At 37.4% G+C, this 26,735-nt stretch overlaps 1 protein-coding gene across 11 annotated transcripts in view; it reads left to right on the top strand.

Moving 5' to 3' along the window:
• PTPRM (protein tyrosine phosphatase receptor type M) overlaps positions 1-26,735 on the top strand; it is a 442,907-nt gene that overhangs the window by 351,315 nt on the left and 64,857 nt on the right. For 4 of the 11 annotated variants that reach the window (XM_038129422.1, XM_038129428.1, XM_038129424.1 and 1 more), the window contains 4 exons: positions 960-1,034; positions 1,262-1,288; positions 5,015-5,026; positions 5,799-5,986. In XM_038129422.1, coding sequence (XP_037985350.1) covers positions 960-1,034; positions 1,262-1,288; positions 5,015-5,026; positions 5,799-5,986 — 302 coding nt within the window. The remainder of the gene's footprint in view (positions 1-959; positions 1,035-1,261; positions 1,289-5,014; positions 5,027-5,798; positions 5,987-26,735) is intronic. The other 7 variants (XM_038129425.1, XM_038129427.1, XM_038129431.1 and 4 more) reach the window with 3 other exon arrangements.

Below are 26,735 nucleotides of genomic sequence, written 5' to 3'. Positions count from 1 at the left end.
TAAAGGATAACTATCAGCATTATTCAAACCAGTTTTGAGATATCCCCATATTAACAAGGGCTAGTAACTGCCCTGGAAGGTGAGCTGTAAAAAAGATGGATTAAAGCCAGCAGGAGTAATCTCACTCCTCATCCAGCAGATCCTGTCTTCCTCAGCTCTCTTTTGTTTCACACATTCCTGTGTGAATATCCAGAATATGCTTGTGTTCACTGGTCAGACTGAATTTGAGATGTGTAGACAAGCAGCTAAGGCAGAATGTGCAAGGAACTTTGCTTAAAAGCCACTAATGACTCTTTAGGTGAACATCCTGTAAAATGTTGTGATTAACTCCTACCTGTTAAATGTAGGTAATTTGCATGATATTTGTATACTAGGGGCAAACTGAACTGAATTTGTTCCCATTGGTTTTACAAATGGTTCAGTGATTAAATACCAGTGTGAGCATTGGTCTGTATATCACTCCCTGGAAACCACCTTTAAACAAAGAGTAATATTCAGGGTCTATTAGAATCTCTATGCATACTATCCACCTGTCTAAACAAATCAAATAAAAAAAAAGGAGAGGAAAAAATAAACTTCAGTAGAATATTTGCATAAGGCATTTACAGTGTTATAAAGAAAACTTATCAATGATCAAAGGTTCTATCAAAAGCACCTCTTGTCATTGTGATGTGTTGTTTCAAGCATCAGTATTCAGTCTAATCTAGTGATTGAAGAAGTATATTTCCCATCAGCAATCAAAATGCTTTCTCCAATGACACTTCTTTTTAGAGAATTGATCAAATTTACTGAGCTATTTCATTCACTAGACTTGCCTGGTTTTCCCTAGGTCCTGATTCCAGTGCAAGAAACACAGCAGGATGAACTCTAAGTCAAGTCAATACCATCTGCTGTGTCACTCAGCTTAAGCAGCTGCATGTCATATCTCTGTCTCTAACCAGCTTTATTTCTCTTTGCAGCTGTATCTTCACCATCTTCATTTACAATGAAAACTAACACACTGAGCACAACAGTGCCTAATTCTTATTACCCAGGTAACCAGTTTTTTTCTTGGTTTCCACCCTCTGTAGACCTTTCCATCATAAAAGCATACATATTTATGTAATTATACTTCTTGCCATCAACATTTAATGTATATATAAGAAACATACCGTTTGCTAACAGCAGCTTTCTGAAAGAAAACTCGGGAACATGTATCGATCATTTACTGTTCTCTCTCTTTTTACCTTTCCTGCATTGACCTGCTTATGATGTATGACAGATCCATTTGTGCCAACTGCAATTTTAGGTGAGAACATTTCCCTTTATCAAAGTTTATTGCTGAAGTAATTTCGGAAGTCGCAGTTCTTGGGGAGCAGACAACAGTATGCAAAATGCTGGAGCTTTCTGCTGAAGGGAGGGGTGGTAAACTTGGCTACACTGAGGTGCTAAGGGCAGTTTTCAGGTTTGATTACTGCTGTCATAGTGCAAGTCGGGAGGAAAGACGGAAATAATTTTAACAAGTGGATTTGCAAGGAAATTTTTATGCATGTATTTGGAGTGACACAAAAGAATATGATTATTGCAGCAATTGAAATAGTTTTCCTCCATTTTTTTCTGTTTTATCTCAGAGCTAAAGATGTCACTTCTTAAAAATAATTTTTCTTCCCTAGTTAAACTCCTCAGGATACAGAAAATCAGACAAAATACAGTTCTGGCCATCTACCAGCTATCATGTCTTCTGACAATTCTGCAGAATTTCTGATGTGCTTGTCAAAAAGTCAAGTTTCAGAGGGGAGATGGTATTTTGAACAGCAAAGTCATAACATGACACTTAGAGTATATAGTTTATTATTCATCAGGTGTCAAAGGGGTGAAATGAAACAGTAAAACTGTAGGTTAAAAACATACAGTTAAAATGCAAAGCATTTCCACTTGGAATTTAGGAAAATCTGTTATTGTCCAATGTCAAAAAGAGAGAGGTTTCTGCACAGTGTTAAGTAGTAAGCATGAGGTGCTATTGCATTTTCAATGCTTAACTCTAACCCCTTTGTGGCTTGTATTCATTAACACCTCCTTCCCGTGCTAACTTTAAACTAAACAGGGGCAGTTTTTTAATAATAATTCAAAACATAACAGTGCACTGTAGCAGGAAGTCAAACTCCTTAAGTGTTAAGCCTATTAATTTACCTGGTTTTATGTCTATATTTTCACAACAAATGTTTTCCTTTCTCCTCTTTTTTCTTCCAATCACTGTAAAAAATTTAAGACCCCTTATCTGATTCCTGCCCTTGAACTGTAAATTAAATAGGTTTGCATAGACGTAGAGTGAAGCACGTAAGAAGTAAAAGTTTAGGAAGTGATCTTGAAAATTTGGTATTGTGAAAGAGTATTTAGTGCAGTGCACTTCTATGTGATAACTTTGAGAAGGAACTTTGCTGGTTTTATACATTATGTAAATCCGGAAGAAGGTAATGGTAGTGACTGTAACAATGTAATAATCTGCATGCAAATGAAATTTGCAGTGCCTTTTAACTGCCTGAGATGTTAGATTTTTTTGTGTGCTTTAGCATTCATTCAGCGCTTCATGCAGTAGATGTTCTTTCTGACCTTGTGGGTGGGCAAGGAGAAAAGTACTATTATCAGGAGAAAAACTTTGAGATTTCCCATCTGTATTATTTAGTTAATGCTTTCTTTGGTTATTTTTGTGATCTTTACCTATATAATAACAATGGTAAAATTATTTGTTAGCTTTTTTTCCCCCAAGAAATAATCTCTAAGCAAGTAGTTCAGCTATCAGGCAGACACACACTGGAAAAAATAAATTCTCTGATTTTACTAAGCCTGTAAAATCTTTTAATTAGGTATGTATTTTATGGCCTACTACAGCAAACCTGTGCTTACTCATCTTAGAAAATATCTCAGTTATTTCACTACATGAAATAAATATTTTTTTAACTTTACATGTTAAAAATTTAGTACCATTTTATGAACGGTGTTCCATTCAGATTAGATCTCTCTCCCAATATGTGTTTATGACTCTGTACAGAAATAGTGTTGCATCTGAGGTAAATCAAATTAACTGTGCTTGAGCTGGTAGAGGAATACAGCTGTTAACAAAGTATTCAGGTTTTTAATTACAAGTAATACCTACTCTTGCTGTCTTCCACTGTCCAAAGAAGTTGTGTTAAACTGCAGGATCAAGCCTGTAGTTAGAATTAAGTGATCATCTGAGTGTGACCTCCTGGGAAAGGTACAAGTCTGGCAAATGGCTGAGTTCAGCTTTGAAAATGTGATAGAAAAGCCACAGAACACTTACTGTTTCCAAATATATTATTTAATGAATGCTGTATAGCTCTACAGGAATGGGTAAGAGTACAGTAGGACAACTGCAGCTGTAGGAGTATTTAAGCCAGGCAAACTTCCCATTGCCCCTGGACACTGCATCTAGAGGAGCTCACCCTTTGAAAAACTCACAGCCTGAAAAGCTCATGCTGCAGTGCTTAGAGGCAAAATAAAAAACTGTAGTATGTGGTTCCTAATGCACGATATAAACCAAGGATTAAAAACACTTTATTTAAAAAAGCTTAAATGATAACTCCTTCTGTATTAAGGCAGCTTTAAGAGATAAAGAAATGGAGAGGGGAAAATTAGTCTAAAACTCGGGAGCTTGCAGGAAAGAGATTCATAATTATTAACTGATGCTTGCATAGTGCAAGACTTTGATAGCTTTGCCTTCATCTTAGTTACTAACAGTCTGCGTTGCAAAGAATTTTGCAGTTTGCAATAAAAAAAAAAACAAACTTGTGTTTTCTAACCTATTTTTTAAATTGAAATAAGCAACCCAAAAAATCATTATCAACTTTCTACACTTTTTTTTTGTTTTTTTGTGTCTTAGCCACCTTGTAGTTTTCAGGTGCCATTTCAGCAGCAACATACTGTACCTACACTTGTATACCACGCTTCATGCCATGCATCCCGAGGTGCTTTGCAGTACAATTTAATACCACATCAGACAAAAGTTATAAAATTTTATGACTGAAAGATGAATCCCTTTCCTGTGCATTAGACCAGATTAGCAGACTGACAGGAAAAGGAGTGAAATGGCCATACTCATAACCATACATTTTTCTCTGCTGTTTTTGGTTTAGGTGTCAGTGCACAGTTCATGTTGACTCTATGCTTAGTGAGGACCAGATTTCATTTGTCTTAGTGGGAATTGAGAGGGCCTCAAACCATCTTTGAAATACAATTCACTGAGCTTTCTGGCTTTAGTGTCAATTTTCAGTTGTACAACTAAGACCAGAATCTCACCTTTAACAAGGTGTGTTAATATTTTTGGTGTGTACATGAGAATCTGGTACCTTTTCATACAGAGTATTTGTGGAACTTCCTGGTATAATATATCTAACTTATGAATGTGGAAATAGTATTTTTAGTCTTCCCTTTCATATGGCTTATTTTTTAAAGTAATTTTTTTATAAATACCTTATTTTATAAATACAATACAGACTTAGGGTTGGGTTTTTTTCCAATATTCACTCAGGGAGAAATAGCTTGAATAAATCAAAGTACCATATTAATAATTTTGGTTAAAATTAAAAAACTCTAAGATACATAAAATTATTATTTGAGTAAACAGATAAAATATTTGTGATGATTCTTGGACTTAGAATTTGGGGTGGGTTTTTTCGCTTGTCAAGTCTGAAAAATTTTTAGAATTCGATCTATACAGGAAGCAAGTCATATTGCTTCCTTAGGTAGAGTGCACTTTCACATCTGTTTACTTCTAAGTAGAGGTTTTGATCTCAGTTCCATCTGTGTGAATTGACTCACAGTATGATATCTTGATTTTAGTAAATCTAATTTCTACTGTGAAACTGAGATCAGAATCTGACTCATTTAGGGAATCATTCTATAAAGACTAAATTAAAAACATAAATTTACCTGTAATTATTAATGTAGTACTGTTGCTTATGCCCTGTTTCCTTTTTCTCCTCCTCTTTTTTTCTCCTGATATGTATCTTCTTAAAAGTGCCAATCAATGGTAAGTTGCCCATTTGCCCCATGGAAGAGATGTGGAGGGTTGGGAGAAGTTTGTGTCTCATAAAAATTTTAACCAGCCCACGGGGGTCTCCTGTTTGTTGGCTTGCATGTCAGTTGACATATAACATTCCATGCCTAATGTGGTGGCTCATGATACACCGTGGTCCTAAAGCATGTTCAGCAGTCAGTCAACACCTTTTTCCTTACCAGATGATCCTTTGCATTTGTCCTCTTGTAGTTTGTCTCCAAGTGTCGTTTTCAGATCTACATTTCCATTGCAGTCCTAGCTTGATGAAACCATAAGCCATTTTGTGCATCTTTTTATTTTGCTCACTCCAAACATTTGCTCTAAATTTGCAGTGTAAAATACAGCACTTTAGTAGTCTATGAAAAATACAAGTCCAGTTTCATTCTATGGGACTTGTTGAAGTTTCAGAATGAAACTTCGATGCAGTTTAAAATGAAATGCCTGTTTTAAAATTTGTTTGCAATCAGCTAGCAACATTTAAAACAATATTAGAGTTTGGACTGCTCTGCAATGCTTCCATTATAGAACTATGGACTTTGCCTCATTCCAATCAGTCTTGCAATTTCCGTGTGTAAACTGCTCATGGATTTACTGTTCTTCTGGTGTAGCCTTCACAGACAGAACCAATGCTGGTGGTGTCAGATTTCTGCCATTCCTCTAGAAATCTTTGTAGTTTCTATTTCTTCTAATAAGTGAAAATGAGCCAGTGTGATACTCTTTTTCTGATGAGATACTCTTTTTCTAGATGAAACCCACACGATGGTCAGTGACACAAGCAGCCTGGTCCAATCCCATACCTATAAGAAGCGAGATCCAGTGGATGTGCCCTACCAGACCGGACAGCTCCATCCAGCCATCCGTGTAGCTGACTTGCTGCAGCACATCACCCAGATGAAGTGTGCAGAAGGCTACGGATTTAAAGAGGAGTACGAGGTAAGTGTCAGGTCTAAGGATCTGGTCATTATGTCTTCTGCACCATTGGTTGTATGTATCAGAAGCTGAGATTTTACCAGTTTGCATACTGCTTGCATTTTACAAGGGATGGTGTTTTTTTGAACTTCACACGTTGTCATGCCGTGGCGTTATAAAAATTGCTCAAATATATAATTGTTTAAACTGGTGTTTCTATTATTAGATTTCCAAAACCCATGCTTCAGGCCACTTCCAAAGTCACTGATGACATTTTTTCCCCTGGAATGTAGAAAACAATTCATTCCCAGGAGGACCTAATCACTTGTCAGCTTTCGTTTGTGTGGCTGACTTTAACAAGTTTGTTCCTGTGAGGGTTTTTTATGCCACTGTTATTTAAAAGTGATGGAATTGAAAATTCTTGTGTTTGGAAAAGATTTGCTCATCAGCCAAAACCTTTTATACCAGCATTAAGCCTAGAGGAAAACTACAATTAATTTATTTAAAAAAAAATAAAATCAAGACCGTAAAATGGAATTTATAGTGCAACCAATGGCATGGTTTTTTAACTACAGTGGATCAAATGATTCTGTTGAGAAACAATTTCCAGGAAAATCACTTAATTTTCAGCATACCAAGCTGATGAATGGGATCCCATTACAGACAGTAGGTGTAGTCATGACTAATGCCAGTAGATGCAATACATCAGGGTGCAGTTTCTTAATAGTGTCAGGGAAGGAGGACCTAAAATAGTGAAGCTGGAACTGAAAAACTCCTCTTTATATATGGAAATTGTTATAATCACAATGAACTGTAACTAGCCATACATTTGAGGGTTTTTTCTGTTGAGCTACTGCAGTAATGCTGTTTTTCCTCCATATGCAGCAAACGACTGTCCAATATATTCTAGCACTGCAAAGGCTGCAAATCTCTTTGTTTACATTTCTGTCAGACTGATACTGTCCTCTTTACAAATTTGAACTAGATAACAAAAGAATTTCTTCCTTATGTATTACCAGAAGGATAAATGTCCAAATAAAAAGGAAAGACTAGTTTGACAGGGGATTTGTTCTGAATGAAGTCTCATAGATGGTTTTGTTCTAACAAGACAGAAGGATAATATAGTCTCACCAGGGAAAGAGTTGGATTCAGGAGAAATTCACACAGGATTCACTACAAAAATAAATCTATGGAACAGAACAGAAAGTAAAGTAGCACATTGCCCATTAGGAGCACTTCAGAGGAGTGCAAGGATACAGAGCACTTGCTGTCATGCTTAGTTTTAAGTTCTTTAAAATAAAACTTAATTATTAGGGCCACTATTCTCAATAATTCGGGCTATAGTTCCCCATATATGTAGTTTTAAGTCCTATTGATGTCGTGCAGAAGTTCTTGGTGTAGCATAACTGATGCAAAGGATGAATGTTGAAAAATTGTTTGAGCAATGGCAGGCTGGTACTTCCATGCTCACTGCTCAGCTGTACATGGGGATTTACCCACTTGGGATATGGAGTGCCTATAGCTCCCAATACTCGGGGGCTTGGAGGAACACTCTATTTTGCAGGATTTTACCCATTTGTTCTCCTGGGAGAAGGCTCCTCTTCCCACAAGAAGGATCAGGCCCTTGCTTTTGGCTGGAGAGATCGATACTGTGCCTGTCTGTAGAACCAGAACACATGCAGACACAGCCTTAGGGCCACACCAGTGGCGACTTCACTGCTGCTTTCCCATCTGTTTCTCGGGTGTGGAAAGAACACAAATGCATTTCTGTAAGCTGTGGACTTAAATGCAGCCCTTCATTTGCAGCCTAGTGGAGTGCGAATGATCAGGATTGCACAGAAATCCTGAAACCGCGGGGAAATTTCCACATAGCTAGTCTGCAGTGGATCTTTAAAATCCTTTCTATCCCCTGCCAGACCCTTAAGAAAGAGAGATTTTCGCTCGGTTCCTGTGGTGTTAGATGTTAGACTGACAGGATATCATTGGCCTGATTTCCCAAGTACCCCTACACTGATTGTGCATTATTTAATCTGTTCCTGAGTACTACAGCGTAGGAGAGCTTTTACCCCTCATGAAGGAACCTCCTTGCTCATCTTCTTGATGCATTAAAGAAACAAACTAACTAGAAAAGGGAAAAGTGGTTTCCTCAATTCATCACGTCCTCCTCCTTACATATGTCGCCTTTTGGTTTTAGATTCAGATTCAGATTAGATTACTTAGATTCAGATTTACTTTCACAGGGATTTCACTATATCCTTTCTCAAAAACGTCCACTGTCAAAGGGCCTTAAATCCAAGTAACAAGTTCATCTGCTTCCTAAACAGATCAATTAGGCTACTGGAGTTCAGGATGATTTGGCATACCTAGGGCAGAAACGGATAAATTCATTAAAGTCTTAAAATTTCAGATAAGTTTTATTTTTAATGCTGTTCTTGGAGCAACTTAAATTGGTGACTACTCAGTGTAAAGTGGTTCTTTACCAAATTAAGGCAAGTTGATATAAGACAGTTCCAAATCAATTTCAGAGTGTCCATGCAGGAGCTTGGACTGGTTTAACAAAATTGATTTGAAAACACACCTTTAATTAAACCAGTGCAACTTTGTGTAGATAAAGCCTTGAAAAATCAATTTCACATTATGTTCCATGACAGGGAGTTCTGAGCTTCCATTATCTCAAAACCAGAGGTTCCTTTGAAAAGCCAAGATTTGCAAAGGGTGTCCTGCTCAGATCAGCCTCACTTACTGTCGCTAACAGGACTGTGTCAATAACAGAATTTTAAAAAAGGTTCCTCCATGTAGCTTTATCTGTAAGGCTTTCCCCTATCGTCTGTCTCATCTTCCCTCTTGTCTGTCTCATCTTCCCTCTCCTCCCCTTCTGTCAAACACATCCTTTCTCAAGGTTTCCTGGCAGTTAACTGTTTCAATCTGGAAATTATTTTATATCATTAAACCAGTACTATTTAAAATACAGTTATGTTATATACTGTCAAGATAAACTGCACTGAGTATGTTCCTTCTGTGCTGCATGGCCTTCATTTTGATGTGTTGCCCCAATGTAATTGTACTAATGTGTAAATTATCAGTTAAATAGATGAATACAGCCTCAGGGCACCTGTCAAGGTCAGGAACATGAAACATATTGTCTAATGTGTGTTAAACAATTCATTTCAGTTTAGCGTTACAGTTTAGCACCTGTTAGAGATTGGTGAAAGTATTTAAAAATAGCATTTAAAAATATCATAAAAATATGGATAATTTAAAGAGAGTTGAAGATGAGTGTTGAAAATAATTGGGGGTATGAGAGCAATTCTGTCTTAATAGCAGTCTGTACATTTAAATGGAACTTCAGAAGATTTGCTAATGTAGATATGCTAAGGTAGATGTGGTAATCATCAGTAAAACCCAACTCACTGAAAAAATTTCATTGGCCAGTAGAATATCTGGGATAAATACAAAATTATTTTAAGAAACAAAATGGGGAGAAAACTCTCTACAACCAGTAGACACACAGATCCTTGTTTGGGGAGGCAGAAAGTATTACAGACAAGCAGGAAATTTTTCATGGAGGATGTTTGCCCCATGGGTGCCTACTTTGCATTTTTTTTTTCTCTAAACCACTCTTAGAATAATGTCTGACTTTGAAAGAAGTCTGATATAATTTCCATTTTCTGCTGTCATGCAAAGCCATAACAGACTAGAATCATGTCCTTCAAACCCAGTCTCCACTTGCATCTTTTCTTTCTCTTTGGTTCCAGCTGGAAGACAAATTTGCTGCCACATTACACTTTTAAGACTTGTGCTTCTGGGGCCCTGTTCTCAAATCTTGAAAATAGTAGGAAAATTGAGTATTTTTTTAATGTTATGTTATTATAGCTACTGGTAGGACCCAGCTGGCCCTATTTTTTTGTGCAGGTTCCTTGTGACTCCAGCTTATTTTTCTCACCTCCAACCTGTACATTTTTATCACACCTATTTCTCTGATTTTATTTGATGTTCTGCAACACCAGCTGAGACAGTCAGTACCATAATCACTGGAGGTTACTTTCTATCCCACAAGACACAAGTTACACAGAAAACAGAAGGACTCTGGAACACTGGGTGAGGATGAGGGCATTAATCCACAGTGTAAATGCAGGAAGGACAGCATCTGTGTCTTCAAGAACCAGGAGAAGGTAACTGTTTCTCTCTATCTGTTTTTGTGATACAAGGGAAAACTCATTAGGCATTATAAACATAACAGAGATAGAGATAGATGTGAAATAGTGTGAACTTGTCCAGTGAAAATGGTGTGGAAAATTGTTAGAAATATTCATCCTTAGAGATCACTGCTATAATTTTTTTTCAAGTTTCATCTGTTCAGACAGAGCTCAGAACAATTGCAGAATGCCCAGTTTAATTGTTAATCTTTAATATTGGAAAGTTGCAGTGGTTTGGTTAAGCTATATATTACTATATAAGTGTTCTCTCATACACAGCAAGGGATAACCCCAACAAGTGGGGATATAGAGGTCCTTTACACGAGGCAGGTACTCCTCCTTTATCAAAGAACTTTGTTCAGGCATAACCACTTTTTTCGCACTGCTGTGGGGTTTGCAAAAGCCTTCCAACAATACCAGGTAGCTTGTTCCTGGTTGGGATTATCCCAGACGCTTCAGCACTGGAAAACCTGGCCCTGTGGAGGTCATGTAGGGAGGCTGAAAGAAGTGGTAAAAACAAGCAGCTGCCACAAAGCATGCTTTGGTTTGTAAATCCTAAGATACTCCAGATCAATACCAAATTGTTGAAATAAAGTAATCCCAAACCTGAAACGACATTCACTGGTGAATAGCCTATGTTAGTAGTGACAGCTTCCCAGTGCATGCAATATCCATTTAAGTCTTGTAGAACAGTGGGTGCATTCCAGTTGTTGATCAGCCAGAATCAGTTGTCAGCAACTGATTTTAACTGTATGGCAGTTTAGGATTTTTTCCATTCAGAGGAAGGACAGTTAGTTTGCTGAATGTCTGTTGTTGTCAGCGAGTTTTTTGCAATTCTAAACCTATCCTTTATCACCCTGAATTTCTCTTCTTAACAGATTTCACATGGATGAGAAGTGCTGTCATAGTGCTTAATATCATTCACGTGACACTGCTTTATGGCACAGTGTGGTTAACTGCCCAGTGATCAAGATGTCCCACAACTTTCTAAATCACTGTTTCCCTCTCCCACTCTTCCTAAATGCATTCTCCTGCAATTTAAATAAAAGTGCATGTATATGCAGAAACAGCTCTCTAATTTGTTTTGTTTAAGCAGGTTTAATTAGAATTTATTCTTATCACAGAAAATAGATTTAGGCAGGTCATGGCTTCATTAGAAAGGCTTTGTGCTTTTATCTGTTTGAATAATAAAATTGCAGAGGTGTATAGAGTAGAACACTTCCAGTATCCTTAGGATTACTCTCAGTGGGTTGTAGGCAGCTGTTTGCTCATGCTTTGATTCAGCTATTTTTGGTACTGATCAGTCTGTGATGTACTTGGGTATGGACCTCTTGTTTTCTTCTTCTCAGCTGCCTAAACAGTCTGAACTGTGTGTGATCTCAGGCAGCAAGGACACCTAACAAGAGCAAGGATTCCTAATTCAGCCAATTTTTTTTCTTTGTGAAAGTCTGCCAGACTTAGTCTTGTATGTAAAGTTTAGACCATGTTTTAAGGAAAACCTGGTAGCTTTCCTGACCATTGTGTCTCTCTAAGCAGTTAAAACAGAGACTGGTGGTATTGATCCTTTCAGAAAAATGTTGGTCCACTCAAAAAGTCGTGAGAGATAGATTCTTAAGCTGATCAATTGGATGGATAAACAAGTGCAGGTTGTTCTTATGTAGAAACTCTGCCAGCTATTTCAGTCATTCACTGCTTCTACTGAGTCTGGTAGTCCAGGTTCATGCTGAGGCAAACATATGAATAAGTGCAAAATAGAGTCTGGGAGTCTTTTCCATGATCAGATATTTAGCAGACTTTTTTTTTTTTTAATCTCAGCATAGCTGAAGTGAAAATCTAAAGCAAATTTAAAGCATGATAAGCACCTCTAATCTTTTTCCTGATTCTTAATGAGTGAGTCTGCATAAGCATTTAAAATGGCTAATTTTAACTGTTACATGCAGTTTTGTGGATGTGCCTCTGGCTCTTCATTATCCATTGGTAATAAAGTTTCAATTTGCTTTAGGAGATTGTGGGGCTTTTTCCCATCTCGAGTCCAGTCCTCCCAGCAGTCTTTCACAGCTGGTTTTCATCTTCCTCCCCTTTTTACTGACCTATGACTCCATCATTAGGATCTTTTATTCTCTGAAGGCATTGCAAAATCTTTCTCAGTTTATTCTGGAAAGATCTGTGGGTGTGTGCAATGTAAAACTGTAGCAATAAAAGAAATAGTTTCAAAGTTATAGTGATTATTGTCAAGTTAGTAGCCAGCAGGTCCTTGAAAATCCTGTATCTATGTGTGATAAGTCCAAGTAATTAACACAGGGTTTATATGACATTAATGGAAAGAATTAACCTTTTCCATGGTACTGCTTTCTTCCTTTCTTTCTACATGTTTGGATGTACACAGAGGTATATTCTTATTAATAACAACCACTCACACATCATTCCACTATTTTTGCATGTGGAATCTGCTGAACATTATTCTCCTGTCTGTCTTGTCTTCATCCCCTTTGGCAGCCACTGGTTGAGAAACAGTCAAACTGTACTAAGCAGACTTCTCAGTATATTTTACTCTGGTTTTCCATTAGTGAAGTCATTTTTGCTGAGTGATCTTCCTACTATGCTTTTTCTGGTATCAAATGTATGCTCTCTCCATACCTATCGAAATCAGGGTTTAATTTCAGATTTAGCCAATCTGTGTATTGTTATGGGCTATTGAACACGACAGTAGGAAACTAAATGAGGCCACTGAACGTCATTTCAGTCATAGTGTGAATTTCCAGAGGGAGATCTGCAAGAATGTCTTTAATGCTCGCAGCAGTAAGGTGATAGGTTAAACATTCTAAATGCTAGTGACAAGTGTGATTTGAAACAAAGAAAAGTTTTTGAAACATTGCAGGCCATTTGCTGCATATTTGCACCAGCCTGACTTATTAATTATTCAAATAAGACATTGAATATTTGATCAGAATCTGTAATCCCTTCTTCAGTTAACATATTATTTACTTTGGAAAAGTGCTGATGTACCATACTTTTCCCATTGCACCTGCAAAAATGAATTGGTCCTATTTATGTGCACAGAATAATGTATTGTGCTGTAGTGTTCAAGATATTATTCATTACTTCCTACTCATATAAGCCTTCTTACCTTCTTCATATTTTATTAGTGCCCTTTAAAAAGACATAAAAAATCAGTCATGTAGTTATTCCATTTTAAATTATGCAGATGATGTTAAATGCAATTATAATCTATTAATTATATATACACTATGTGTTTTCCACAGATTGCATTTATTCACTACAAATAATTAGGCATTTTAGTCCATTGCTGGTCTCATGACCAGAGCATTATTACTGGCTGTTTGTAAAGTGAGAGGAACACTTTTCAAATCAAATTAGCATAATTTAGCAATTGAGGTTTTCATTTAGCATTTTCAGTTTATCCACAGCATATGTAAAATATGCAATATTTTCTATAATGCATTAGTTTTAAATAAGTTAAAGTAGCCATTACAAATTCTTCAGGAAATGAAAATTTGTAATTTTTTTGTAGCCTGTGGTTCAGATTATCTTTTAAGACGTTTTCTAACTGGAATACGGGACTTCTTATTGCATGTTTCCTGTAGTGCTTTAGTGATTGTCCTGTCAATGGAACAGATGCTCATCATTTTCTAGCAGGAATTTTTTTTTTGTTAGAGCATACTGATTTGATGGGCCCAAAAGAGTCTGCGGGAAGTGTTCAGTCCACTGAAAATCTGCCAGGTCATAATTGGGCAGACAAGGGGGCTGGCAGCTTCTATTCTCTCTTGCTGTTTTTCTGCCACTGCCTCTGTCTCTGTGTGATAGCTGCTCCTCTGGTTTACCCATCACACCGGGTCTCCGTGATGCTCCTGCCTCCACTGTTGTGGGACTGTGCTGTTTTCTGAGCTGCTTGGCTCTGCATCTGTCCTATTAATTAGCTGTGTGCACAGCATGTCATTTCAGAGGTATAGGGGACATGGCCTGCTAAACAGCTGTGAGAAGATGCAGGTACCTTGGTCTGACAGAGATTAGCATGGTAACGATGGGCAGAAAAGCCAGGGCAAAGCTGATGGGGAGTCCAGAGTACCCATGGAAACAAAGCCGCCCAGGAGGTGAGCAGAAGGAAAAGCAGGCTGGCTTTGGGAACTTGTGAAATACTGTCAGTGAGAGTCACTGTTTCAGAAATTACATTATGGCAGCATCAACCATGTAAAATTATTGGAGTTGCTGGGTTTGCAGCTTAGTTCAAGACTGATGAAAATTCATAGTATTGGCACTTCTTCACCAGACAGAAACAGCAGGTCGGAGTCACTCAACATAAATCCACGCACACAAGCTGAAAGGTTTAGGTCTACAACATGATGTGGAATCCAAGATAGGGAAGACCTTAAGCACGTGTTTAAGTTCATTTGGTTTTAAGGGGATGTAAGGGACTGTTTTGAAGTTGCTTTGAATATACCTTCTTTTCTGTTTTACATTTTACAATTTACATAAATGGAAGCCACACAAGGGACATCGTAGACCTGCTCATGTAACAGTGAAGAAGCTTGAATATCCATCCACAGAAATGGTGCAGTTTCTTCCCCTTAAGGTCTTAAAAAGATTCATGACTGACAGTGCTGTGCTTTGGCCTGTGTTAAAAATAAATGGATCATGTTTCTGTTAAAATCAGCTGAGCTCAGTTATTACTCATCTAGCTTTAAGGTGTTTGCCTATGCTATAATGACTGTTCTTAATATATTACAAAAAAGAAGTTTTTGTATCTACAAGAGAGAGCTGTGGGTCTCCAAGAGACAGATGATCTCTGCTCTTACACTACACAGCAAGGGGAATAAAAAGAAGCGAGGACCTTCCTTGATGCATGGGCTGGGGCTGTTCAGAGGCAGACATAGCTATGGCTGCTTTTGGCTAACAAAGGGAGTCTGCAGTAAAGCAGGGCATAAGCTCTTTTTGTGAAATTGTAGATTTTTGTCTCTGTTCTATGCATAAAGGGTTCCTTTTTCAATAGAATGCCTCCTACATCTTGATTTGGGACACTGGAAGCTTCCACACAGTGCAGTATTAGTCCCTGAAGCAAGCACAGTTTCTGATTAGTCTGGGAGATGACAACAGGAAATCTTTGCTTTTGCTGCTTGAGTGCCTGGTTGTATCACAGAGCTTAGAGTTTTGAAATGAGATAATATTACCATTCCAATTGTTTACACTAAATATCTACATGAGCCATCTCTGTGCTTTCCCTTGGCAAAAAATGACGGCCAAGCAGCAGACTTCCAGTGTGACATAACAAATGTTAGAAAGGTAGGTCAGATCCTGCACCCTCTACTCAGTAAATAGCAGTAAAAGCAGCCACCTCCAATCCCACATGAATAGTTAGAAAAGAACAGAGGGGGCTTAAATAGATGGGGAAAAGCTTGTGGTGCAAAGCTCTTTTTAGATTTCTCATGTCCTTCCAAAGTCCTCTAAATCTAAGCATGACTGTCAAGTTGAGACACATGCTTTTGAATCTTGAGCAGGTCTGCATGCAACAGTTCGTCAGTCTTTTGTGATCCCAGTATTGCTCTTCCATGTGCTGTCAACCATTAGTCATTGCCAGAACACTTTGGGGTATTGTTTGCTTGAAAAATATCTCAGAACAGTGTCCGCTGCATTAGGCTGTGATATCTGCTGAGCTTTTGTTCGCTTAGCCTTGATTTTTTTTATCTGCGGCTGTTTCTGTCTTGCATTGGTGTCTCTTGTCAAGCTGGACAAAGTAAACTAAAGCAAAACTCTGCATTTTGGGTTTGTAGTTTTGCTCATTCACCCATTCATACTTCAGCTTTTATGCCCTGTGTAACACTGTCATACACAGTTTCCCTAAGGCTGGCATAATAAACTAGGTAAAGATTATATGAGTAAGGAAATCCTTAAAAGTGACACAGAGCCACTTTATCAGGTCCAGTACCAAGTCTCTACTTTCTTTCTAGTACAGTGAAATATCACTCATTCCTGGCTGCTGTAATACCCCCTTAGGATATTCTGAGCTGTGCCAGAGATCAGTGTTACTTCTGCAATGGTAACAGCAATTATTCATCATTTCTTATAATACAGGGAATCAGGAGCACCCAACAAAGCTATTAAGCAGCAGGTTTAAAATGAACAAAAGGAAATATTTTTCACACAGCACATAATTACATAGTGGAGCTCATTGCCTCAAGATGCTGTGAAGCCAAAATTATAAATGGGTTAAAAAATGGGCTAGAAGAATTCATTATTAAACACAATGGCTGTGTGCAGTCTCTGGCTGAGGAAGAGATTGCTCAGGAAAGCCATTGATTGCTAGAAGCTAAAAGGGTATGCTAGGGAAAGATTCACTCTCTGTTTGCTCTATTCTTCATACTTTTTTGTAAACATGTGCTACTAGTTCTGTTGTAGAAAAACTAAACGGTTGTATGGACCTCTGGTTTGACCCGGTATAGCTGTTAACTCATATCAAAAGGAAAACAATAAATCAATGCTCTTTTATATACACAGCAAACAGTGTGATGTGAAATAGTAATTCTTTTTTTTTTCCACCATACTGGTAGTCAATTTTATAGAAATAACCTCACTTCAGTTTATAAAGAACACAAACTGCTTCTTAAATAAGATAGCATCCTCTGTTTTCTTGTTCTTTTCTTTTACTAGCAGTTCTCCTGATCCACTGCCTTACTGGTGGACTGCAGGACTGTTGTGGACTGGGCTGCAGCTTGATGATGCTGGAAAGGGAAAGAGGAGAAATAAAAGAAATTAACTTGTAAAATACTTTTATATAAAACGCATGTAGTTGTTATGCTAAAGCCTAATCCTTGAGCCTTTATTCTGAGCAGTTCTTTATTCTGCAAAGAGTCTCATTTCCATTAATTAGACCCTTTCAAGAGAGTTGTATTGATTAGAGTACATTGAGGTAGTGAAACTCCTAGTGTGGGCAGTAAACCACTTCTCGTGATTTGGAGAGCAAAAGGGGCACCATTATCTGAATTTTGAAGTTAAACAGGTTGAGCTTCCAAACCACACCAATTCAGTTGCTTTGGTTTTGCACTGGGAAGCACATTTAAATATAAGAAAATTTGGTGTCTTGCTGCTTTCCTAGTAGTTTTCTACACATTTCAGTTTTGCCACTGACTTTTTAATTGTCTCTTCTTTTACAACATCAGCAGCTTGAATTTTGAGTTTTGATGGTTACATTGTGAATCAAGCTGATAGAAGCGACAGTAGCTGGAACATACAAAAGTGTTTGAATACAAGGAAAATCATATAAATTGCTTGTGCTTTTTATATGTTTAATTGTAGATCTGGTTTGAGATTGACATATTTTCCCTCCATTTGTCAGTTTTTTGCACAGCATTTGTGTCTATTTTACTGGTGTTTACTAAGCACATGTATCTCTGGCACACAAAGAAAGCTAGAAAAGCTGTGCTATGTGCAGGATTTATGGCTTCTTTGAAGTTTAACTGTTTTGTGGATTCCCTTTTATTTCTTGCTATTGAGACTGCGTGTTTCTTAGTTGTGGTGACATTTTTTTTAAACACTTTATTCCTGCCATTAATTGATATTTGAACATTGCTAACACAGAAGGACAATCTAGTTGGGAAGCACGTCTTTCGTTTTGACATACTAGGAGTATATTTTCTTTTAGCTGAAGCATGCTACAGTGGAATTGCCTTAAATATCTCGTAGGGAATCAGGTTGCATCTTTATACAATAGTCCTTTTCCAAGGGCCAAGAAACTAATGACGTTACTAAGTTTTGGTCTAACTTCACCCTGACACAGAGGTCTGCTTGTGCTTCAGCAGTATGAAGCACATACCTGCACATACCTGAACATACCTGAAGCTCACTCCCTGCCATAGTACCTGGAAACCTGACTGACAAATCTGGAAGTGTAATAGTAAAATGATTTTTTTTGGTGTCATGAAATATTTGGATAGTGCTACCCATATGACTGTTTTAGTGTGGAGCAGCAGTGTTTTGGAGTGCTCAAGCTTTATAGTGCAATAATACTGGAAAAAAAAATCCTAAAAAGATTGGTTTCTTCTCTGTTTTAATGAATAAAAAGGAAAAAAGTACTCTATAGAAAGTACTATATTGGTTGTCACTAATACACACCACATTTAAGCTGAAATTCATGTGCATAAAGCAGTGAAGTACTCCATTCACCATACAGTTTCTGCCCACGCCTGGAAAAGTTTCAGTTTTAATGAAAAACAGAAAAATTATCTTGATTTACACCAGAAATCAAGTTTAATCTGGTATCATATTAAGTGTTTGTATTTTAGGTGATATGACAAGTTTAGTTGCCAGCTATTATTACTACAGTGAGTTATAGAATTAGAGAGGATGATAGCTTCCAAATTCAAGTACCTAATTAAAAAAAAACAAACCATACTCTTTTGAGGTATTGTCTCAGATATACTTTTAAATGTATTCTTATGGAACTAAGATTCAGGTTGACATAGAGCAAGGTAGGGAGCCAGAGCAGGACATGTAAGACCTTACCTCTCTCTTCAGCTCCCTGAAATGAGGTTGTAACCAGGTGGGGGATTGGAACATTTCAGTGCCAGGTCACTCTTGTCTGTCTAACTCACTCTTCATCATTTTATCTTGTTCCATTTGCAGAATTTGCCTCATAGAGTTTATCAATAAATCTAATAAATATGGACTTTACTGGGTTGCTATTTTAAATAACTAGTAATTGGCTTAATGAGAAACAGATGCCTGGAATCTTTGTATTGTCTTCTAAGGGAAATATTTATATAAAGACTCAAATTTTTTAAAGTTTTGTTTTATAGAGGGATGCAGAAAATAAAGGCATCTGCTGCTATTCAACAGAGCTGTTACAATGTTGGCTTGGCTCAATGAATCTAGCTTGAGTGCAGTGTTCTAATGAAAGGAAATGTAAAATAAAAATTTAGAGTTGCAATGTGTATAAATCTTGAAATGTCCACGGATAGCTGATAAACTGCTGTGTTTTGTTCAGTTTATGCAAAAGATGAAATCAAGAAGCAGATTGCAGTAGCCAAAATTACACATCAAGTCATTAAACCTCAATCTTCATTACTGAAGAATTGTTTTGATACTCAGCAAGATCAGAATCTGAACAAAAGAGTAGCTAGGTGACATGTTCAGAAGAGTCCTGCACACCAGGAAAAAATCCACAGAATAATGTCATAGGTATGATCTAAGTGCAGAACTATGATTGCTCCTTTTCTGTTCTTAAGGCTCTGAATATAAACAGTATTTTGCACTGATTTTCTCTTTGTGACTAACCCTTTATTTCTTCAAAAAGTTTCATGTCTCATAATCCATTTGTATTAACATAGACTTGGTAACTTTTCAGTTAGCTCTCTTTACTTCATGTCCTCACCATATTGTCCTTTAGAAAAAAAAAACAAAACTGTTCTGTCAAACAATGCTACTTTTCTTCCCTTTTTTCCCCTTTTTTTTTTTTTCTGGCATCTGTTTGCTGTGAGTGTTGCCTTTGGGTTGCTAATTTACTAAACTGCGTTACTTGTACATAGCAATTTTAAAACACCACCAAACTAGAGGAGAAGAGACATGCTTGTTGCACATCTGTCCAGTAAGTAACTCATGACACTCAAATTCCCATCTCCATCATTATTGCTGGAGATGGATTTTTTTCTGTTAGTTAGTTCAGTACTTATTTCACTTGCAGAGTGTATTCTCTGAATGTAGCTGTGTCAGTGATAAGTAAGAAGGAAGAGAGATTTGCACTGGGACATTCAGAGATCCCTATTTTATTGCACAAGGTTGGTACAAGTTCAGAAGACTTTTCAAAGCTCTTTGAAAGTTTCTCTCTTGGAATATAATAAGTGATTACATGGAAAGAGAACTGGACAATCCAAATGTCCATCAATAAGCTCCTGTAAATACATGCTATAGTGGAATTGTCACATATGCATTGTATTTTTCTACTGAGAAAATATTAGTATCACATACCTGGTGTTAGATGAATGATGCAGAACTGCTCTTCAAATAAGAGCATTTAGGGACAGCAACCCCTTTTGTCCCTTCCTCATTGTTAACTTCCACAGAGTACTTCCACTACACATTATCCATTAGCTGAGCCTGGGTATTTAAGTAGCCTCCATTCAGTGCATTATATATTTGAATGAACTGTCTGGTTTTAAGCCTGGTTGATGAATTTCTGCAGGGTTGCCTGTCTTGGAATGAAGAAGTGCTGTATACACATATCAAGCATCAAAATAAGGCAATTCAGGTTGTTGAGCTGCAGCTCTTCATCAGTGTGCCTAAGCAGACACTGTTTGTTCTAACGAGTAGTCTCGGGGCTGTATGGAAGGTCTGCTGTCTGTCGGTGTACAGTGAGCAAACTAGGAGTAATTAGGTTAACAATTGACAGCAACACTTGTCATCATTGTCAGTCCCATTACTACCTGTACTATTTCTATGCTGATTGTCTTTAGTGCTCTTAAATACTCTGTATTATTCTTTGAGTAGTTTCTCAGACAGATGGGAAATCGTCTAGGACCAACACCATTTTTTTGAAGGTTTTATCCACCTTTCCAGTAAGTGTGCAGTTGTCCAAAGGGAAGATGATTGACAGGAAGCAATTACAGAGTGAGAGCCTGCAGAGGGATGTCTGGGAAAAGGGAACATAACTTTAAAACCGAGAGCCAGGATTTTTGAACAGTGAAGTAGCGGGAGCTCCCGTTGCTGTGGAAGTTCTCAGTGGCTCTACTGTGACCCATTACTGCTCTCCCCAAAGCAGAAAGTGTACCAAATGATCAGCTCAGGGACTGGATGCCAGCCAGTGAAAGTGGTAAAATAGACATGTAGCTTTTAGATGGGAGATCTTTTTCTTTAGAACAAGGAAACTACTGGCCTAAAAGTCAAGCCCAGAGGAGTGACTGATTGACTTTATACGTGCTAGCAAACAGTGTATTTGCAAACAAGCAAAGCAGACATCGAGGCCCCAAAGCTTCCCGTGAAGATCAAAAAATGTAATGAGCCAGCACAATGGAGTGCTATCCTTTTTTTGAAAGGGCACTGCAAGTAGACCTTTTATCTGTTTTAGCATACCCTACTGTTCTTACTTCCCTTGAAAAGTTCTGTCTTATCTACAGGGAAAAACAGCAGCGTGCAAAATACTTGTGTTCCATCTGTGTGCGCCAGTGTATTCTGGCTTTTATCTTGTAGTTAAATGTGATGTCAGTGTTGCCTTGTAGCAGAATTAAAATCTTATTATGTGAGCTTTGTTTCTCTCTTATCTTCTATTCAAACTATATTAACTAGAGCAGCTGAGATACACTCATGGAAACCCTTGAGGCCCACTTAGTGAGCCAAATCTGAGGTGTGCTTTATCACTTCTGAAAGGTTAGATCAGCTGTGTGTACATTACAACTTGGATGAAGATAGGGGAGGGGTTTATTCACTTTTCAAATTCAACATTAGTTTGCTTTTGTTTCATTTTTCCGCATGCCATTTTCTATTGCTTCAGGGAATTTTATTACATTGAAGGTTTTTCCAAATTGTGTGGATCAAAATCGCAAACAGCTTGTTTTTACAGGGGATTTGAAGATCATATCAGGTTTTCTCTGCCTGAGTTAGCTGATAATTTAAAGTCAGGCAGTTCATGTGAATTCTGAGCTCAGAGCACTGTCTCAATTACAATGATGTATGCAGATAAAATCAGACAAAAATATTACTGGATTACCTAGAAATGTGTCAGAAGTCACCTTTCCTATCAGTGCATGTGTCCACACGTTTAATGTTGATCACCTTTCATAAGAAATAATCTTCAGTAAGCAGAAGGGCACAGGTATTAAATAGTCTCTTTTCAAATATATAATTGCTCAAAGAATAATGTCACTGTCTTACAGCATCAGTCAAGTCATGGAAAATAAGTATTTTCCCATGGAAAGTATTTCCCACTTCAGAAAAGTTTCTTGGAATCCTTAAGCCTTGTTTTGTTCATTACATAATGTATCTAAGCAATAAGTGAAATAGCTTTCATCAATCACTACGTAAAACACAAGTGAACAGAAAATTTTAATGACTGTAACACAAAGCTTACTACTTCAGTGAAATGCAGACATTTTCTTTTGGTGCCTGATTTTTTTTTGTATTTTCTTCTTCTCCTCCCCCTCTCTGTCTCACTCTGAATTTTTCATTTTAATTTCCTTTTTTCTTTTCTTCCATTTATTTTCTCTTTTTTGTTATATTTTAAACCAATTGCAAACTCTTCTCTTTACTGTAGGAGGAAAAAAATCTGCAGTCCTTGCCTTCTTTTTTCACAGTACATTGTATCTTAATGCTGTACTTTAATAATATTTCATTAGCTCTTTGAAACCATTCCCTGGGGCAAGTTTTATTATTTGTAAAGTAAATCAAATATCAAAGTGCTAATCTTTAGGAGGAAAATGGGCTAGACTCAGATAAAAAAGTATTTACATCTTTTATTAGCTTTTTGAATTAAAATTTAAAGTGCACAAAAAGATTCCAAATAATTTTCTCAAAGCTCTCAGGTATATGAAGCCAGTTTTTAGAAACCATCTGCCTGCTAACATTCTGAGTACATTTTAAAAAATCTAGGAGTGATGTACCTCTGAGTTCCGAGTAGCATTTTGGAAGGAATGTTTTGCTTGGCAGAAAAGGACTTGAAAAATAGTTTCCTGAATAAATTTGAAATTAAAAACAAGAGGTGAAAAACCTGGTTATAATGGTACCTTAGAGACCTACATTAGTTCAAATTTAATGCCTGTGCTTTCATACAACATTTTAAGACTCCTCTCTGGTTTGGCCTCATTCAAACGGTGTCACAGTGACCAGAGTATTTTCTTTCTGTCCAAGTCCTTTGAGGTATTTGCATGTTACCCTTCCAAAGAGAGTGTAAAGAAGTCAATTTGGAATTTACCTCTACCTACATATTCAGTGGCCTGTAGGTGATGTGGAGTCCTGCCCCTTCTGTGTAAATCTTAGAATCCCAGAATGGTTTAGGTTGCAGGGAATGTAAAAGATCATCTCATTCCTGCCCTCCTGCCATGGACAGGGACATCTCTCCCTAGTTGCTCAGTGCCCCATCCAACCTGGCCTTGAGCTCTTCAAGGGATGGGGCATCCACAACTCACCATCCTTGTAGTGAAGAAATACCTGTGTCCTGGTGGGTAGGATTTCTCATTAAGAAATAAATTACTCTGCACCATTTTTTACTAATGTGTGTACAACAAACATGTGTAATTACATCCTTTGGAACAGCATAGGGAGGAAGCAAGGAGATGGCACAGTTCATGAATAATGATGCAGATGGTTTTGTTCACAAGAGGATAGATTGTGCCTCTTTGGTGGTCAGAGTCTTTCTCTGGTTTCCTATCAAAGCATAGAACTAGTTGGTATTCAGAGTAGCCTGTGTTCATTCACTTTATGTTTACAGACATTACAGTCATGAGTCTTGCTCGAGTTTGCACTCCTAATTATATACTGTGTAAAGGAAAAAAAAAGGTGGGGAGGAATGGGAAGATAAGAAATCCCCACATGCTGTACATGAAAAGTATTCATTAAATCCTCCAGAAGTAGGAAATTCATTTTCATAAGAGGAAATAAGCACTGCTTGAGACCAACTTTATTTTCTTTTACACACAAGTAAAAAATAATATATCCTGCACTTTAGTTACAGTACAAGTGTACATATTGTACCCAGAGGGTCCTTTCTATAAAAAAGGATCATGAAATCCTATCAGCATACTGTATTTTTCTGCTGGAGATAAATCAGGAAGATTAATGAGGTTAAGTTATTGCTGTCTAGTATGCCAGGGAATAAGTTTCTAGATTAGAATTTTAATTGTATGCTTTATTGCAGTCCTCTTACTAATTCACCATATTTCTAAAATGTTTCCTTATACAGTAGTCTTAAGGAATTTTAAAGGAATAAAAGTAATAGAGTTTCTAAAACTTAAGTAGGTAAAATAGAAATGGTTCTGAAAGCCTATCAAAACTCGGTAATCTGTCAAATCTTTAGACTGCTCTGCAGAATCTATAAAGATTTCTATTCCTCCTGTTGAATATTGCAGGTGAGGTTTAGGTATTATCTTCAGTGTTAGATAGCAAGAAAGTAAGTTACACAAACAGATCTCATAAATAGGTTGAGGTAAAAATATATGGAAAGTAATTCTTCATTGGTTATTACAGAAGTACTCTATGACATTCTGTTTTTGCAGCCTTGTCATGATTTAAGACCAAATGACAATTGGTTATTGGGGACTAAATATACTAAGCTACAAATGTACTAAATGTACTAAGCTACATTTCAATCACCAATATGTGCTGTTTTACAAATTGCACAGTTTCCATTCCACAGGAGAGAACACATTCCAGGAAAGAATTCAGGTGGGTCTGTGTGGTGGTTCCAGCCATGCCACGTGTTCTCCTACAGTCTCTCAGGTCATCTTATCCCCTGGGTTCTTTGCCCAAGCAACTCCAGACACTGTCAACTATAGGACTAGGTAGAAAAAAAAAAAAAAAAAACAAACTTGTTCTTGATTATCTTGTTCAAATGCTGTTAGCACCTAAAAACCAGCCTTCAGCATGGCTGGTACTCACAACCTGCTATTCCTGTAGGTGTGCAACACCTTCACAATTTTCACAGTGACTGACAAGTCACTTTCCATGAAGTTACTGCTCTGTTCTAGTGAGCTAGTGAGCTACTTTCTTGTCCTGTAGTGTTATTTCATGTATATTTCTTAATGCTATTTTCTACTAGAGCTAGCTCATGATAAATGGTGCAAGTATCTATGTCATTCATAGTACAATACTGAAGCAGTTTGATCATTTTAGTGTGTTTTCTTTGTGCTGCTGTAGGTTGTCTAGACTGCCCAGTTGTCCAGTGAGTAGCAAAACCTGTGCCTTTAAAAATACCAACATATTAGGAAATGCACTGACACTGCCTCTGGAAAGTGAGCACACCAATGCAATCACAGAGTTAGTACCAGTTACTACCAGTTTTGTCTTACCTGTGTGGTTTTAGTCCTTGTTTTGAAACCCAAGTGTTAAGGCATGATGCAGTTAGTCAGTGGAGGAGGTAATAGTTCCCCTTCCATTTCAACATTTAACGTAGGCAGTGAGTATGATGTTTAGTGTCTCAAAAGACCAGAAGGACTTCTGCTTTCCTACTCTTCTTGTCATGTGTAATGCAGACTAACCTAAATTCACCTGAGAAAGAAAAGACTGTTTCCTACCTCTGGCTATGCAAACCCTTGATGGGTGTTTCTGGGATTTGGCACATCAGTTCAAGGTGGAACAACCACATAAAAGAGCATTGGGAACAATAAGAGAGATGCTGTATGTCAGACTATTAACTCTGTATCTGCTTTCAAACTGATCTGCATCTTACATCTCACACATAGAAAACCTTATGTAAACTATCAGCCTGATTTTACCAGAGAAATCTGAACACAGCAAAGGAGTTTTAACAATAACCTCAATATATTCCATTTGCTACAGTCTTTATTGGGCTTTGGGGTTTTTTTCTTCTGTGTTCAGACTTGGGCCACAGTAACACACCAGTAAGTGCTTTATAGCTTCTGAAGGCAGTTTACATTGATGAAATAGATTTTCACATTGGCTCTTGCAACAGACACTTTTCAAGGGCAGGCACAGTAAGATGTTTTTTTTAAATTCCATTATTTGAAAACTGGACATAATTCTCAGTGATTGAAGCTGACAGAGAAGGAAAAGCTGATGGTGAATATATTCTCTAGTGGCAGGCTGTCATCCACAGATGCTCTCAGTGACCAAAGCAATGAGTGAAGTACGAAGAGCTGCTTGCATACTGGGGGTTGCCATCAGTGAAATCATTTGCCACTGCTCACTAACACTTGGGGAGATCTGTTACCTACAGGTGATGCATTTTCAATGATGAAAGCTTCCCTCAAAGTGACTAGCAGATTTCTCATAACATAACTTTTAGGGATCCTTTTTAATTCCTTAATAGTCTAAATAGTGAGTTATCAACAAACAGAACTTGATTATTTCAATTTTCTGTTTAAAAAAACCAAAACAGTTTATGTTGTTAAGTCACAAGAACATCCTAATATGCCAGATATTTAGCAGATTCTGAATACTAAAACTCCAATGAACTGACAGTTCAATTTACACTCACAAATCTTGCCGTGTTCATTAAATCAGCCTGAAGATCCTTGTCCTCTAAACAAGCTGCTTAAATGTGTATTTACTAGGGTTTTAAATACAAAGAGTCTAACGTGACCCTAATATCTTTACTCAGACTTGAATGGATGCATTTTTTCCCATCTGTAATCTCCACATATAAAATGCATACAGCAGTAGTGTTAAACTAGTAATGAATCTTCACTATCAAATTCAGGGCATTTTAGGCATCTAATTTGGCTGCAACTCAAAGGGCTATTGTAGAAATATAAGTTACTTCTTTAGCTAATTGAGTTTAGACAAGGACCTCCATTAGGATCCCTGTTAGTTGTCTGGTCTGGCTTAAAGGAGACAGTGTGCATAACTCTCTGCATGTAACTTAAAAACAAATCCAGAGGTATTTATAACTGGATACATCAAAT

This window comes from Motacilla alba, chromosome 2 (genome assembly GCF_015832195.1).
Source record: "Motacilla alba alba isolate MOTALB_02 chromosome 2, Motacilla_alba_V1.0_pri, whole genome shotgun sequence".
Taxonomy (NCBI): Eukaryota; Metazoa; Chordata; class Aves; order Passeriformes; family Motacillidae; genus Motacilla; species Motacilla alba.
Note: the sequence above shows the minus strand (reverse complement) of the source record. Positions and strands in the feature narration are given on the sequence as shown.